We start from the raw sequence: 16,823 nt of genomic DNA on the forward strand, positions 1-16,823 counted from the left end.
ATTACAAACTATAGCAATGAATATCTCATAGAGTATTAGGAGGTGCAATGGGTTAAACTCTTATGCCAGCAGAACTGCTGACCGAAAGGTTGGCAGTTTGAATCCGGGGAGTGGGGTGAGCTCCCATCTGTCAGCTCCAGCTTCCCGTGTGGGAACATGAGAGAAGCCTCCCACAGGATGGTAAGCCATCCGGGTGTCCCCTGGTCAACGTCCTTGCAGACAGCCAATTCTCTCACAACAGAAGCGACATGCAGTTTCTCAAGTTGCTATTGACATGAAAAAAATAGAGTCTCAACCAATTCAACATAGTTTGTGGCAACCACAAAAACAATGTTTCCAAGGTATAATAACTACAGTAGAGTCTCACTTATCCAACATAAACAGGCCGGCAGAACGTTGGATAAGCGAATATGTTGGATAATAAGGAGGGATTAAGAAAAAGCCTATTAAACATCAAATTAGGTTATGATTTTACAAATGAAGCACCAAAACATCATGTTTTACAACAAATTTGGCAGAAAAAGTAGTTCAATATGCAGTAATGCTATGTAGTAATTACTGTATTTACGAATACAGCACCAAAATATCACGATATATTGAAAACATTACTACAAACATGCGTTGGATAATCCAGAACGTTGGATAAGCGAGTGTTGGATAAGTGAGACACTTCTGTACTTTCAAAGCCACCGGCGGCTCCTGAGACTCTATGAGATATTCATTGAAAAAGTATAGCAAAATGTGCTGCAGGGTGGCCCACAAAAACAAAGTTTTTGCAGTTTAATACCAGCTGTTAGGAATTTTGGGAGTTGTCATCCAAAACACCTGGAGGGCCCAAGCTTTCCCGTGCCTGCTAGAACCCCATGAGAGTAAAGACATACCCTGTCTTTCTAGATATAGGATCTTAGCTATAGTGTTGTTTTTCTATCCCAACAGACTAAAAAAAGAAAATATATTTTACATGGCTGGATCAAAAAATAGTCCTAAGAAATTGATTGATTTTTAGCATTTGGTTATTTCCTTCCTTTGAAATACAGCTTGCAACAGCTGCCTGGTATTCACACTGGTTTCCCATCCAAATAACAACCAGGGCTGACGCTGCTTAGCTTCCAAGGTCAGTCAGGATCCAGTGCCTTTTGGTATTTAGACCCTTTAGACCTGGTCATTATGGATATTTCCTTCCTTTGAAATACATCTTGCAGCAGCTGCCTGGTATTCACTGTGGTCTCCCATCCAAATACCAACCAGGGCTGGCCCTGCTTAGCTTCAAAGATCAGTCAGAATCTGGTGCCTTTAGGTATTTAGACCCTTTAGACCTGGTCATTATGGATATTTCCTTCCTTCGAAATACATCTTGCAGCAACTGCCTGGTATTCACTGTGGTCTCCCATCCAAATACCAACCAGGGCTGACCCTGCTTAGCTTCCAAGGTCAGCCAGGATCCGGTGTCTTTAGGTATTTAGACCCTTTAGACCTGGTCATTGTGGATATTTCCTTCCTTCGAAATACATCTTGTAGCAGCTGCCTGGTATTCACTGTGGTCTCCCATCCAAACACCAACTGGGGCTGACCCTGCTTAGCTTCCAAAGTCAGTCAGGATCCAGTGCCTTTTGGTATTTAGACCCTTTAGACCTGGTCATTGTGGATATTTCCTTCCTTCGAAATACATCTTGCAGCAGCTGCCTGGTATTCGCAGTGGTGTCCCATCCAAATACCAACCAGGACTGACCTTGCTTAGCTTCCAATGTCAGGCAGGATCTGGTGCCTTTAGGTATTTAGACCACTTACTCTGGTCACTATGGATATGAAAATAAATTCATGATGAAACCCATTTTAAGGGTGCGAGTGTGTTATAGTTTTCATTTTCACGAGGCTCTTTTCCCCACCAAACAAAGAGGAAACTGGAGGGAGAAATGTATATAACATTTCAAAACCAGATTTCCGATGCAAGAGTGTGTATGTGTGCTCTTCCCTGGCATTTCACCTGGACTCGGCCCATGAAATATCGTTCAGACAGGCAGTGAAAACCAATTAAAATAGATTAAACCCGTTAAGAGCCGGAAAAGGCTTTGTCGTTGCTTTAAATGATGTTCCCATTATGCCGGTTACCTCCCTGCCAGCTGTGATCGCTCTAGGACAGGGATATTCAATTAAACTGCAAGGGTTGGGTGGGTTGGGGATGCTTCTTTCCTATTACCTGGTTGGCAGTTATCACCTGTCCTGGCGGTTCGGCGTTCAGGGTGATTTCTGACATGTCAAAGGACATCCTCAATGGCTCCTCTTTGCTTCCTTTTGGAGAGGTCTTTCTTGGGCCTTTCAGGGCTAGTCAACATCTTCATCAATGACTTGGATGATGGAATAGAAGACCTGCTGGTCAAGTTTGCAGATGATCCCACATTGGGAGGTATAGAGAATATACCCAAGAGGAAAGGATCTGGATCCAAAATGACTTTGACGGATTAGAACAGGGGTCCTCAAACTTTTTAAGTGGAGGGCCAATTCATGGTCCCTCAGATTGTTGAGGGGCCGAATTATCATTTGAAAAAAAAAACTAACAAATTCCTATGCTCACTGCATGTTATGGTTGAGCCTTCTGGCTCCGGTACTAGGAGACGGGGTCGTAAGACTCCTCGAGAGTCAGACTCTTTTGAGGAGCGTGAAAGGAAACGGCTCCGGGACTTATTTGCAGAACCAACAGATGAGGACTCATTTGAGGGTTTTACCGAGGGAATGGAGGAAGAAATGGTCAGCTCGGAGGAGGATGACATGGAGTGGACTCGTGTGAGGGAGGATTTGGGTGTCACCGGCAATGAAAGCTTGGGGAGCGATTGGCGGGTTGCAGGATCAGACCCATGGACGGGCTGGAGGGATGGAGCGGGATCCACAGCTGGGGATGCTGTGGGGCATAGTCAAAGGTGTTTTAGCTCTGATGAGGATGATGATGATGAGGCACCTGGGATTAGGATGGCAGCTGACAGCGATGATGAGTTTGAACTGGGATAAAATGGGGTTTAGGATCAATGTCTAATTGCGTTGGGCAAGGTAATCTGGACGAACGCTTGGGCTCTTGTTGGGAAACTTCCTGAAGACGGTTGTGATTCGTTGCTGGATACGTAAGTTACTAAGGACACTGGGCATAGACGGTGGGAGCTACTGTGTGGGGTTTTTCTGTGCAACTTGTGTTTAATCTTGATAGCTTGGACCTGCGTCGTCTTTTTGACGGACATTAATTACCTACTCTGGATTGACGCTGGACTGACTGACTTCGACCCCGGATTATCCCTTCTGTGGCTATCGGTGGGACTTGTGGAATTCTAGACGTCTGCACTTGGCTTTCGACCTTGGACCGGAATGAGACCCTGCTGACTGCCGTTACCCTGATTGATGTGCCTGGACCCGGATTTCGCTCGTTGCACGGAGGAGTAAACAGCCTGATTTACTCATCTGTAGCTTTTGAGTAGCAGAGAGGAATCTGCTGCCAGTTTATTGTGTTCATTCTGACCTTCTGTTAATCCTCTTTTGTTTGCTAAATTTGCAGGCTGAAGTAAGCACTTTTGATTTAATCCGGATTAAACTCCTGTTTAATCCGGTTTATCCTTTTTGAACCGTTTTAGTTCAAACGGAGCTTTTGTTACTTTTCACACTGAAGTCAAGTGTTTGCCTAATCCTTTGTTTCCTACGGGCATTTTCAGTTTTGTAACCTCAATAAACTGAGTTTTACTCTATTTGGTGGCGTTCTGTCTTTGACACTGCACATGTCTTATTTGTAGTGCAAAAAAACGCCCCCAGCAACAATTACTTATTTATTTATTTACTACATTTATACCCCACCCTCTCTCACCCCGAAGGGGACTCAGAGCGGCTTACAAGTTGTATGTACATACAATATATTATATTATTAGCATAGCACAATATTAGCATTATATAATACTATATTGTACTATACCATTATACCGTAATATTATTAGTAATATTAAATTTAATATATAATATATAATTAATATTATTATATTATATAATATTATTATATTGTATTATTATTATTAGCCACCCTGAGTCCCCTATTGGGTGAGAAGGGCGGTGGTAGAAATACTGAAATAAATAAATATTATATTGTATTACATTATAATATTATTATCAATATTATATGTATACACAATACATTATATTATTACCATATCATTCATTTACAATATTTCATTTACAATATTGGTAAATGAAAGAACAATACAATATTTAAAAATAAAAATAATTTTAACCAACGTACTGTAAACTTATCAGGATTGCAGTGGGAAGTGTGGACCTGCTTCTGGCCAATGAGATAATCAAGTAGGATTGTTGTTGTTGTGCCTTCAAGTCATTTCAGACTTTGGGCAAGCCTAAGTCTAAAACTGAGGGTGGGGGCCAGGTAAATGGCCTTGGAGGGCCGCATCCGGCCCCCGGGCCTTAGTTTGGGGACCCCTGGATTAGAGAGTTGGGCCAAAACCAAGGCAATGAACATCAACAAGGAGAAATGTACGCTATTAGAAATAAATGAAATGTATATAAAATGGGTGATACCTAGCCTGAAAACACTCCCCGTGAAAAGTATCTATGAGTCTTAGTAAACCACAAGCTGAATAGGAGTCGACAGTGTTATGTTGCAGCTAAAAAGGCCAATGCCATTCTGGGCTGCATCAATAGAAATATACTCGCTGTGCCCGGCCACGCGTTGCTGTGGCGTCATCCTAAGTGGGTTTTTGTTCGTGGAGGCAAGTATGAATGTTGCAATTAATCACCTGGATTAGTATTGAATGGGCTTGCAGCTTCAAAGTGTGGTTGTTTCCTTCATGGGAGAATCTTTTGTTGGGAGGTGTTAGCTGACTCTAGTTGTTTCCTGTCTGGAATACCCTTATTTTCAGAGTGTTGTTCTTTATTTACTGTCCAGATTGTAGAGTTTTTTTTAATGCTGCTTCCAGGTTTTGTTCATTTTGATGGTTCCCAGGAACCAAATAATAATAATAATAATAATAATAATAATAATAATAATGACTAGCTGTCGGCGCACGGTGATAATTGAAACCCCATCCACCTCGCTAATGTCACCAAGTTTCCTGGGTGACCTCTGCACATGCGTGGTTAGTAATTTTTAGTGTTGGGGTTTTTTTCTGTCATTTGGACCCAATTTTATAGGGTTTTTGATTGAAAGACACAAATTGGATGACTATGTCTTTTTTGGCCAAATTTGGTGTGATTTGTTCCAGTGGTTTTGTTGTTTACTCCATGGGAATTACGCACATTACGTTTTTAGATAGATAGATAGATAGATAGATAGATAGATAGATAGATAGATAGATAGATAGATGAGATTGAAGGAAGTTGTGGTCCTACTCTTTTCTGCTTTGGTCAGATTTCACCTGGAATAAGCTGTGTCCAGTTATGGGCAATACAATTAAGGCATGTTTATGGACAAGCTGGAATGTGTCCAGAAAACAGAAACAAGAATGATAAAGGTCTGGAAGCTAAACCCTGTGAGGTGCAATTGGGTATGTTGACAAGCTGGAATGTGTCCAGAGGAGGACAACTAAAATGATCAAGGGTCTGGAGAACAAGCCCTATGAGGAGCGGCTTAAAGAACTGGGCATGTTTAGCCTGCAGAAGAGAAGGCTGAGAGGAGACGTGATGAGGGCCATGGATCAAGATGAAAGAAGATTCCACCTGAATATTAGGAAGAACTTCCTCACTGTGTGAAAGAGCTGTTCAGCAGTGGAACTCTCTGCCCTGGAGTGTGGTGGAGGTTCCTCCTTCAGAGGCTTTTAAACAGAAGCTGAATGGCCATCTTTTGGGAGTGCTTTGAATGCCTATTTGTGTATGTTGTAATCCGCTCTGAGTCCCCTCAGAGAGATAGAGCAAAATATAAATAAAGTGCATTATTATTATTGTTGTTGTTATTATTATTATTATTATTATTATTATTCAAAGCAATGCTTTCAAACTCCAGGGAAAGAGATTCCATCTTAACATTACGTAAACATTGGTATACAGCTGGGACACTAACCTGATTGGATCTTTTTAAATGTGGCTTTAGCCACATTTTACTGATTGCTTTATTTAAATTGAGTTTGCTTCTGTTAATTATATAGGCATGGTTTCATGTTGATGTTTTACCGATTTTAAATGTTGATGTACTGCATCTGTATGTTGTATGGCACCATTGTGTGCTATTTTGTAAGCTGCCCCAAGTCCCTATGGGAGATGGTAGCAGGGTATAAATAAAGTATTATTATTATTATTATTATTATTATTATTATTATTATTATTATTTTATTATGACAAAATTCGGACAGTGTTGGTCAGAGACTGGATTTCAGTTTGCGTTTTCCCATACAGCTTCAGGTCATCCATGTACATCAGATGTGAAATTTTGTGAGATTTCTTAGATGTTTGATAGCCGAGATTTGTTTTTTGTAAGATTGTTGACAGAGGGATCATGGCAATAATGAAAAGCAGAGGGGACAATGAATCTCCCTGGAAAATTCCTCTTCTGATGTTGACAAGTCCATAGCTTTCATTTCCAACAAACAGTTCAGTTTTTCAGTCTTAATAATAATAATAATAATAATAATAATAATAATAAGCTGCCTGATGGAAAGAGCGGGAATCCACTGCTGCCTTGGAGCATGGTGGTGATTTTTAAGCAGAGGCTGGATGGCCATCTGTTGGGAGTGCTTTGATTGTGCCTTCTTGCTTGACATGGCATGGGGTCTCATGTATCATTCTTTGATTTCTACAATTCTACTATGGCCATCAAATAAAAGTCTTTCCGCCTCTTTCCTCAGCTTGTGGCATGGCGGAGAGAGCAGACATGGTGTTCCTTGCGGATGAGTCCTGGAGTGTTGGGGAGAGCAACTTCCAGCAGGTCAAAGACTTCATCTACAATGTCATCCGGACGTTTGAAAATGTGATGTTTGGAAAGACCGGTCTCCGTGTGAGTGTGGTGCTATATGGAGATAAACCAAGGTGAGGAAAGTAGGGATCCATCCCATCCTCTTCGTTGTTCCTGAAATTATTTTCTGAATCTATTCCAGATATAGAATCACAAAGTTGGATCGTAACTTGTGGCACTCTAGTCGTGAGATACCTTTTCACCCAGACCACACCAGAGTCCAGTAGTACTAACTTCAACAGTTTATTAAGAAGAGCATGTACAAAGGGAAAAGGGAATTTTCCAAAAGAGCAGTAGAAAAGGAGCTATAAAATAGCAGTAGTTCATACACAAAAGAGCAGTCGTCCAAAAATAGCAAGGTACATGAAATCAAGGAAGTCAAAATCACAGGCATAAATCCATAAGCATGAAAGCAGGGCCTTTTCCCAAAGCAAAACTCTTCCAGGAACACAGGCCAACACAAGAAACTTGAATCATGAACTTGAGAGTTGTAACAGGGATCTGAACCTTTTGGCAACATTGTCTACTCTGAGAGACACCAAGTAAACATCACTTAATTTAAGACCAAGCCTGACCAAGAAGCCATGAGATCATGCCACACACATCTGGGTTTCAAGGACTTTTCACAGAGTCTTTCTGAACGCGTAATTAATCTTCACTCCCTCCCTGCAGAGACCTAATATGATATCTCAGGAAAACTCCCAATCAGCTGAAAGCCAATTCCCAAGAGAAATAGACTTCCCCCCTCTTGCTAAGGAATGAAATTTGGAATCCAAAACATCCTCTGTCTCATCTTCAACAGCCTGCACTTCTCTCTCATCTAAGGCCTGCAATTCACCCTGATAACACATAGACTTCTCAGTTAGAAAACCATCATCCCTCTTGTCCTCTGAGAAATTTCCAGCCTCTTGCTGAGCCTCAACATCACACATCAGTCCAACCTCCTTCTGCCTTGTAGAAAAACACAATCCAAGTCATCCCAACCAATGACCATCCAGCCTCTGCTTAAAAACTTCCAGAGAAGGAGATTCCACCAGTTTCTCAGGCAGCAATGTATTCTATTGTAGAATAACTCTTATTATTATAAAGTTCTTCCTAACATTCAGGTACTATATATTATCCTGTGGTTTGAATCTGTGGCTCCGTGAGACAGAGACCTGTGAGGAACAGCTTAGGGAGATTGATATATTTAGTGTGGGGAAGAGAAGGTTGAGAGGAGACGTGAGAGCCAGACTGAAACATTTGAAAGAATGGGTTGCTGTGAATCTTCTGTGTTGTATGGCCATGTTCCAGTAGCATTCTTTCCTGATTTTCACCTGCATCTGTGGGAAGCATCCTTGGAGGTTTGTTCAGAGATCTGTTGAAAATGAGGTAAGTGGGGTGTATATATCTGTGGAATGTTCATAGTGGGAGAAAGTATCTTTGTCTGTTTGAAGCAAGTGTGAATGTTGCAATTAGCAAGCTTGATTAGCAGTGAGTAGCCTTGCAGCAGCAAATTCAATCAGTGAGGGTATTTGCATAGAGGTAGCCTTGCTGATGTTGCTTGGGAGCATCCTTTGTTTGGGAGGCGTTCACCGACACTTGATTGTTTGCTTCTGGAGTTCCCCTGTTTTTGAGTGATGTTCTTTATTTACTGTCTTGATTCTGTTTTTTCTTTCTTTCTGCTGGTAACCAGATTTTGTTCATTTCATGGTTTCCTCCTTTCTGTTGAAATTGTCCACATGCTTGTGGATTTCAATGGCTTCTTTTTGTAGCCTGACATGATGGTTGTCAGAGTCATCCAGCATATATACACTCCACATGCCTCATTTCTAACAGACATCTGAACAAACCTTTGAAGATGCTTGCCACAGATCAGGAGAAAATGCAACTGGAACATGGCCATACAGCCCGAAAAACTCAGAGCAACCCTGTGATTCTGGCCATGAAAGCCTTCAACAACACATTAGAAAACGTCATGCTGAGGAAGGAGCAGAATTGTTTTCTGCTTCTCTGGAGGTGCAATGAAGTAGTGGCTTCAAATCACAGGAAGAGAGATTCCACCTGAATTATGGGAAGAATTTTCTGATGGTAAAAGCTGTTTGGCAGAAGAATATGCTGCTGTCTCAGAGTTTGGTGGGGTCTCCTTGCCTGTCGGGAAGGCTTGGATTGTGTCTTCTTACCTGGTAGAAGGTATTAAGGATTGTAAATGATGTTAAATAGAAGCTCTTACATCCACCAGTGAACCAGTCATCCTTCAGGGTAATGATGTGCCACTCAGCTTTCTAGAACAATTAACAGAAACTTTACTGACTTCAAAATGATCAAACAGAGCAATAATATTTACAATAAGTCTCTCTGATTGCTTACAGAGAACAGTAGGAATAAATAGTTATTTTAAAGTCCATAGAATTGCCTCAGTGCCTTAGAAATAACAGGGCTTCTGAGAGCCAGCAGCTGTCTTCTCTCCTGGCTGTTTCCAGTCAGCATACACACACTCACTCTGAGGTGAAAACCTGCTCAAACCGTTTCCCCAGTAGTATGGTAGAGAAATTGACCAATCAGATTTCCAGCTGTTCGCAGGCTCAGCCAATCAGCTTCTTACACATACTTTTCCATTGAACTCATCCATAATGGTGTCTTTAAAAGCCTCCACAGAAGGGGGTTGGACTGGATGGTCCTTGGAGTCTGCTCCAAGTCTATCTTAATTTCTAAACCAAAAAACAAACAAAAACATGTTTGTGCATTCAGATGATATATTGTGAGCCAATATATTAAACTTAATATTTAATGACATCAGGAGAGGCTGTCCCTAGGCTTTGGATCTGAATCTGCCTTGCTTGGAACAATCCTGACCTGGAAAACCTAAACCGGTGAGCAACAAGAGACGGGGAAGCTATATGTCTTTAGTTAGTTAAGATTTCTGTGTTAATTTCGAAACAGTATAATTTTAAGAGTGTGTCTTTAAATGGCAATCTGTGAGAAGCTATGGCTGACACTTAATGTGTTTTTGCACATGTCACCTCTTATGGTAACGCTATGAATTTTGTAAGGCTTTCTTATGCAAGAAAAACTCACAGGTGGCTTTGCCAGTTTCTTCTAATGAAACTGAATCTACACTACCTGGTATTCGATAGTGGTCCCTCATCCAAATACCAACCGGGGATAACCCTGCTTAGCACTCAAGATCAGATGGGATTTGGTGAATACTGGTGAATACTGATCTTTCCAAGACTGGAGGTTAAGTCTTTTCATTCTATTCATCAGATGAAGAGCTGGCAATTGGAATCAATCCCAATAGCAATATATTACGTTCCCTTTTTGTGTTTCCTTGTGTTGACCCTAGGATAAGCATTGACCTGACAGATTATATCACAATTGAGGAGGTGTTGGTGGCAGTTCGGGATCTGTCTTTCCAAGGTGGCAATGCCAGGACGGGCCATGCCCTCTCCTTCTTGGTTGACACATTGATCACTGCAGGAGCCTTGAGAGGAGATGCAGCAAAGGTGAGCAAACTGGAAGCTGAAAAGAGACAAACCAGGGTGAGCTTGCACAGAGCAATAGTGCCACCTGCAGTCGTTGAAAGAAGTGAACTCAAGAAATCTTGTTATGTGCTCGCAAGTCAACCCTGATTTATGACTACAGTCTGTTCTCCACATTTGCAGGTTTAATTCTTGTAGGTTTGATTATTCATGGATTTTATTAATGCATTCTTTCTGGGAAGCTATAGGTCCCTCTGTGCAACTGGAAGAACTAGCGATTCATATTGAAAACGCCCTTCTAGGTGCAAATTCATGTTCTATTTCTGCTGGAAATCTATCATAAAGTCATGCTTTTTTACCATGTCAGAAGCGACTTGAGAACATACTGCAAGTCGCTTCTGGTGTGAGAGAATTAGCCATCTACCGAGACGTTGCCCAGGGGATGCCTGGATGTGTTACCATCTGCGAAGAACTAAGAACGACTAAGGCTCTTTTAGGCAGGGGGAATCTTTTTATCCCACCACTGCCACCAGTTTGTAAAAGAGGGTAGAGTAGAAGACCCAATTAATAACGAATAGATGTCCCAAGTAATAAAAGATAACTGCCACCGATTAGTGGAAATGCAGCCACCACTGTGTGGAGAGACACCTTTAGATTATAAAAGTGCTCAACCACCCAATAGCTCAGAGGAAGCCTTTTACTTTATTTGGTGTTAAAATGGTAGCGCAATTGTGCTGAGGGAGTCTATAGACGACAGAGGCTTTGATGTAAAAAGAACAATATCAAGTTTATTCAGGCACAAGCTTGGCGGTTACAAAAGATGTTTCACTTAGAGATATTCTTATTAACAGTTACAATACTAGAATGAGATGAATCAAACTCACTTCTTTTACTTAAAGTAGTTAAAACTTCTCCCTCTGCTCCTTTTAAACTGTTACTTCAATGGATCTCTGTGAGTCCAGCTGGGATTGGTTCCCAAAGTCTGAAACTTGGACTATCCAGTGACTTCAAACCACAGTCACCCCTGTGATATACTATCACAGATTCTCTGTGCCTTTCCAGGACACAGACTACATTAAATAAGTCACCAAATTTATTTGAAACCGACTAAAAATGAACAATTGAGTCTCCTTGATCCCATCAACCTGGAATTAATCTTCCCTGTGCCTCATCAGAGCACAGACTGAGGCTTCACTTTTAAAAACCTCTTCACTTCTCCTCCCCTCGGCAGATGGCCCCACCCACATCTCCATGGCAACTGCCTCAGAGGAGAGCCACTAAATGGCTGCCACCGTCTCACACCTATCCAACCAAACCACAAGCACATAGTTAAACACAACAAATATGAATACAAAACTCATACTTCATTACACCATCCTGCTGGGAGGCTTCTCTCATGTCCCCACAAGCTAGAGCTGACAGATGGGAGCTCACCTTGATTCAAATCACCAACCTTCAGGTCAGCAGTTCAGCCAGCACAAGGCGCCACCTTGTGGCACCACCAATTGCACCACCGCGGCTCCATAAAGTCATGCTGAAAGATCTAGAAGTTTCAACAGGGAACTCATCTAGGCAATTATGTGGTCAGCCTCTGCTGGAAGTTGACCACTGAGTCACGCTGGAGGATCTAAAGATCCTTAGAGAAATATTCTCCCAAGTTAAAACAGCAAGGTTTTTAATTTATAATTTTTTTCCAATTACAGCACTGCTTCCCAACCTGTGGTCCATGGGCCACCAGTGGTCCGCAAGAACTAAAATATGGTCTGCAGCCTCAGTGTTACTACATTGTTGTGACAAAAATGACTGGTCTAGTGAAGCCCTCTTATAATGCCAAGGCAACTGAGATTTTAGGAGGGGAGAGGCTAACTACCTACAAAAGGCATGACAAGCCTCCTGACTGCTGCTTCTCCTCCTCCTCCTCTCCTCCAAGTGGAGCCGTTCCATGTGGCACCTTTGTGTCTTTGTTTTTAGGCCTGTTCCTGGGGTTATTTGGAGGGTTGATTCAGAAAATTGCATTGGCTAGACCACATCAGTTCTAGATTATTAAATATGGATTTCTGTGGACAAGCAGATGGTGACTGCTGGATGGCATATGTTCTGTATCAGAAACTAGAGCTGATGTGGTCTAGCCAATGCAATTTTCTGAATCAGCACCCCAAACAAACAAACTGAATCTAAAGTTGACCAAAAACTGTTTCATAACCTTTTTGAGACTAATGTTGGAAAGTGGTCCCTGGTCAAAGTGGTCCCTGGTCAAAATAAGGTTGGGAACCACTGAATTAGAGGACCTACTGTACACTATCCTGAGGTTTTCTTATTAAGGATTTTTGCAGAAGAATGTCGCCATTACCTTATTTGGCAGAGAGGTGCTGACTGGATGATGTGGCTTTGATGGAGAGAAGTGGCAAATAATGAAACAAAGGACCTGGAATCTTTGAGTGGAATTTTTCCAGCTTTATTTTGCTATTTTTAATTGAACCATGTTTCATTTGCAGGTAGTCATTTTAATTACAGAAGGCAAATCTTCCAATTCTGTCGAAGAGCTGGCAGCGCTCCTAAAGGACGCAGGAGTAACAGTGTTTACAGTGGGTATGTCTGGTAGAAATACAAGCACTTTACTAATATCACCATGATATTCCAGGGGAGGTTCAATAGTTTTGGTACCAGGGAACCATCTGCAAAGTGCCATGAGGATGCAGTCCCTTGACAGTTTTGCCCTTCCATGCAAAAAGAAAAGATTTGAGTAATTATCTCACAAAAGCAAACGTTATCTCTGCCCTCTCCATGTATTCAAACATCTTGAAATGCAGTGCAAGAGGTATTCTGCAGAGAAAAATGCATGTTTTCTTGCACAGATGTGCAAAAAAAAAAAAGGCTGGTTTTGTATGATAATAATTTTCAGTTTTGGGATGCTCAGATATGATATTCACATGCTTCCAAGACCAGCTTGATAGCCTTTAGGAACGAAGAAAGCAGTATTATACTAAGCCAGGCATTGTACCATCTAGCCCAGTGATGGCCAACTTATGACATGCGTGTCAGCACTGACACGCCTAGCCATTTTTGCTGACACGCTGCCGCATGCAGATTGATTGGATGACTATGTCTTTTGTGGCCAAATTTGGTATGATTTTGTCTAGTGGTTTTGTTGTTTACTCCATGAGAATTATGTATATATATATGTATGTGTGTGTGTGTGTGTGTGTGTGTGTGTGTGTGTGTGTATATATATATATATATATATATTCTATTATTATTCTATTATTCTATTATTACTGTAGTATATTATATTATTACTATATTATTATTATTATTATTATTATTATTATTATTATTTTCATTATTCATGACTACATTGGAACTAGAATAGAGAGAAATCAGTATGGAAACTGCAAGAGGTACCATAGATTGTTGTACATGGAAATAATGGTAGTAAATAGTTTTTGATTTATTGAATACAGTTATATATTACAATTATATATTTTTGTTATTTAAACTATACATATTGTGAAATTATGGTTTTTTTCTCGAAGTGACACACCACCCAAGTCATGCTAGGTTTTTTGGTGAATTTTGACACACCAAGCGCAAAAGGTTGCCCATCATTGATCTAGCCCATTGTATATTGGTTTGTTTTGGTTCATGACCAGAACAAAAAAAGAGAAAACTAAACCCTAGAATATCTTGGTATTATTTTTCTGCTCTCCCATCCAAGGACTAACCAGGGTGAAACCTGTTTAGCTTTCAAAATGAGACAACCTTGAACTGAGTCTGCTTTGCTTTGCTCCCTTCTTCTCTTCCTATAAACAAGGAATTAAAAATGCAGATCGGAATGAGCTACGGAAAATAGCATCCGACCCTGTAGAGGAGCACGTGCTTTATGCCGAAGACTTCCAGCAGCTCGGCAGCCTTTCCCGAAAGCTCTCCAGGCGACTTTGCATCACCGCTTCAGAGCCTCCACAACCGGTCAAGCAGAGAGAGAATGGTGAGTCCAAAGTCCTGTCTTTCACACCTGTTATTCAACAGGTAGAAATACAAGGTACTCCACTTAGGCAGGAAAAAAATTGAAATGCACCGACATGAAATGGGCGACACCTGGACTGAAAACAGTCCACGTGAAAGGGATTGTGGAGTCTCAGGTGACCAGAGCTGAACATGAGTCAACAGTATGATGCACCAGTGGTTTCCAACCTTTGGTTCTCCAGGTGTTTTGGATTTCAACTCCAAGAAATTGCAGTCATCTTACCAGCTGTTAGGAATTGTGGGAGCTCAAGTCCAAAACACCTGGAGGACCAACGGTTGGGAACAACTGCTCTAGAGAATCACTCTTTGGCAAAGAAGACCTTGTAGAACTACAATTCCCAGGATTTTATAGCATTGAGGCATGTCAGTTAAAGTGACATCAAGCTGCATTAATACCACAGTGTAGAAGATGCACCCTAGTACTCTGATTCCACTTTAACTTTAATGTCTGTATTCGATAGAATCATGGGACTTGTAGTTTGGCTAGGCATTAGAACTCTTGGGCTGAGAATGCCAGACACTGCTCCCTAAACCACAAATCTCAGAATTTCATAGGATGTTGCCATTACAGTTAAAGTGGAATTATAGTTCTCTAAGGCCCCTTCTGCACTGTCTTTATATCTCAGGATCTGATCCCAGGTTATCTGCTTTGAACTGGATTGTATGAGTCTCCACTGCCAGATAATCTGGGATAAGCAGATAATCCTGGGATATAAGGCAGTGTAGCAGGGACCTAAATGTGTGCTGTGGAAAGATCCTCCTGGAGTGCATCTGAATTAATGCAGACAGCACTTTCACTGCCATGGCGCAATGCTGTGGAATCTTAGGAGTTGTAGTTCCACATTCTTTGGCAGACTAAAGACCTTGTAAGTCTACAACTCCTGGGATTCCATAGCACTGAGCCATGACAGTTTACATAGTGTCAAACTGCATGAATTTACGTAGTGTCAAACTGCAGTTTACGTAGTGTCAAACTGCATGAATTCTACAGTGTAGAGGCACCTCCTGTCTGCTACCCTCTTGACCTGGAGTTTCGCTCAGCTTCCATTCTTTTCCTTGCAGTGGAGAAGATAACAAAACCACGGGACCTGACTGTCAGTGAGCAAAACTACAACTCTCTGAGACTCACCTGGACACCAGCCAACGGGAAAGTGACCGGCTACCAAGTCCTCTTTGATTCACTCTCTGCTCCTGGGCAAGATGTTCCAATGGATCAGCGACAGGTACAGTTGTGTGGAAAGAGTCTATTGGTCGCCTTACCCTGCCCTTTTGCACCGCATATATGGCACCACGGTTTCACTTTACTGCCATGTTTCCACCTTATGAAACCTTGGGATGTACAATTTACGCACTTGGAATTCCTTGCTAGAGCTTGCACCTACATTGTAGAATGACACCACTTCGACTGCCATGGCTCAATGCTGTGGAAGCCTGGGAGTTGTAGTTTTGCAAGTTTTTAAAAAAGTTTTTACATTCGAGCCAGGGATGCTGTGAAGTGTTTTAGCTAGGTGCATAGATTTTCCATTGAATTTAATGGTTTTAGTTTCCATAAAGTTTGAACTAAAGCCTGAATGTTAATAAAATATATATATTTAAAATATTTTTAATGTATTATTACCTGCAAGAATTGAATTTAGACATGTCTATAAGCACATTTACACTGTAGAATCAAGGCGGTTTGGCACCAATTTGTTGAGCCCCAGTGAGGGTCCACCTTGCTCTCAACACACACCACTGAGACAGACTTGATATACAGTAAAAAGTTTATTGATAAAAAGGTAGCAAAAGTAAGGCAAAAAGCAATAAGGAAATGCAATAATCCAAATGGAAATGCAGTAATCCAAACAGAGTTCAATGTCCCAAAAACAGCAAGTAACTCCTTAGAACACAAGGCTTAAAACAGGAATATGATCTTTAAAGCAAAATCCAAAGTATATGATACAAACAGGAGCATGAAGACAAGAAGACCATAGAAACTTGAACCAAGACTTGAGGCTTGAAAACAGAAATAAAGCAGGAGATCTTGCTCTGAACACAAAGTTGCTTGATCTGAAATGTGTCCCCCCATTTCCCCCATTCTTACAAGACATGAAGGCATTCCTTTGACCTTGGGTTCCCAGCCTTTTGGCAGCAATCTGTAGCGAATGTCTAGGGAGTTTCGTTCTCAGACTAAGGCTTGTTTCTCCGTCTAATTGGGCTTCCTCATTATCACTTTCAGAACCACCTGGCTATTGTTGACTTTCCCTGCCCTCCTGTTCTGAGAGCAGGGAAAGGTCACTCTGATCTGAAGCCTCTGTTATCGCATCCTGACCGTCTTGGCTGCCTGCCTGCTGCTTGCTCAGAATATCTGGCTGCTCAGACTGTCTAACATTCTCAGTTTCAGACTGTGCAAACCCAAATCCCCCTTCATCATC

At 41.5% G+C, this 16,823-nt stretch overlaps 1 protein-coding gene across 7 annotated transcripts in view; it reads left to right on the forward strand.

The window, feature by feature from the left end:
* Positions 1 to 16,823, forward strand: part of LOC103278810 (collagen alpha-1(VII) chain) — a 127,488-nt gene that overhangs the window by 18,860 nt on the left and 91,805 nt on the right. For all 7 annotated transcript variants that reach the window (XM_062983326.1, XM_062983325.1, XM_062983330.1 and 4 more), the window contains exons 3-7: positions 6,819 to 6,999; positions 10,251 to 10,410; positions 12,882 to 12,975; positions 14,198 to 14,371; positions 15,472 to 15,632. In XM_062983326.1, coding sequence (XP_062839396.1) covers positions 6,819 to 6,999; positions 10,251 to 10,410; positions 12,882 to 12,975; positions 14,198 to 14,371; positions 15,472 to 15,632 — 770 coding nt within the window. The remainder of the gene's footprint in view (positions 1 to 6,818; positions 7,000 to 10,250; positions 10,411 to 12,881; positions 12,976 to 14,197; positions 14,372 to 15,471; positions 15,633 to 16,823) is intronic.

Source organism: Anolis carolinensis, chromosome 5, assembly GCF_035594765.1.
Source record: "Anolis carolinensis isolate JA03-04 chromosome 5, rAnoCar3.1.pri, whole genome shotgun sequence".
In the NCBI taxonomy this organism is placed as follows: Eukaryota; Metazoa; Chordata; class Lepidosauria; order Squamata; family Dactyloidae; genus Anolis; species Anolis carolinensis.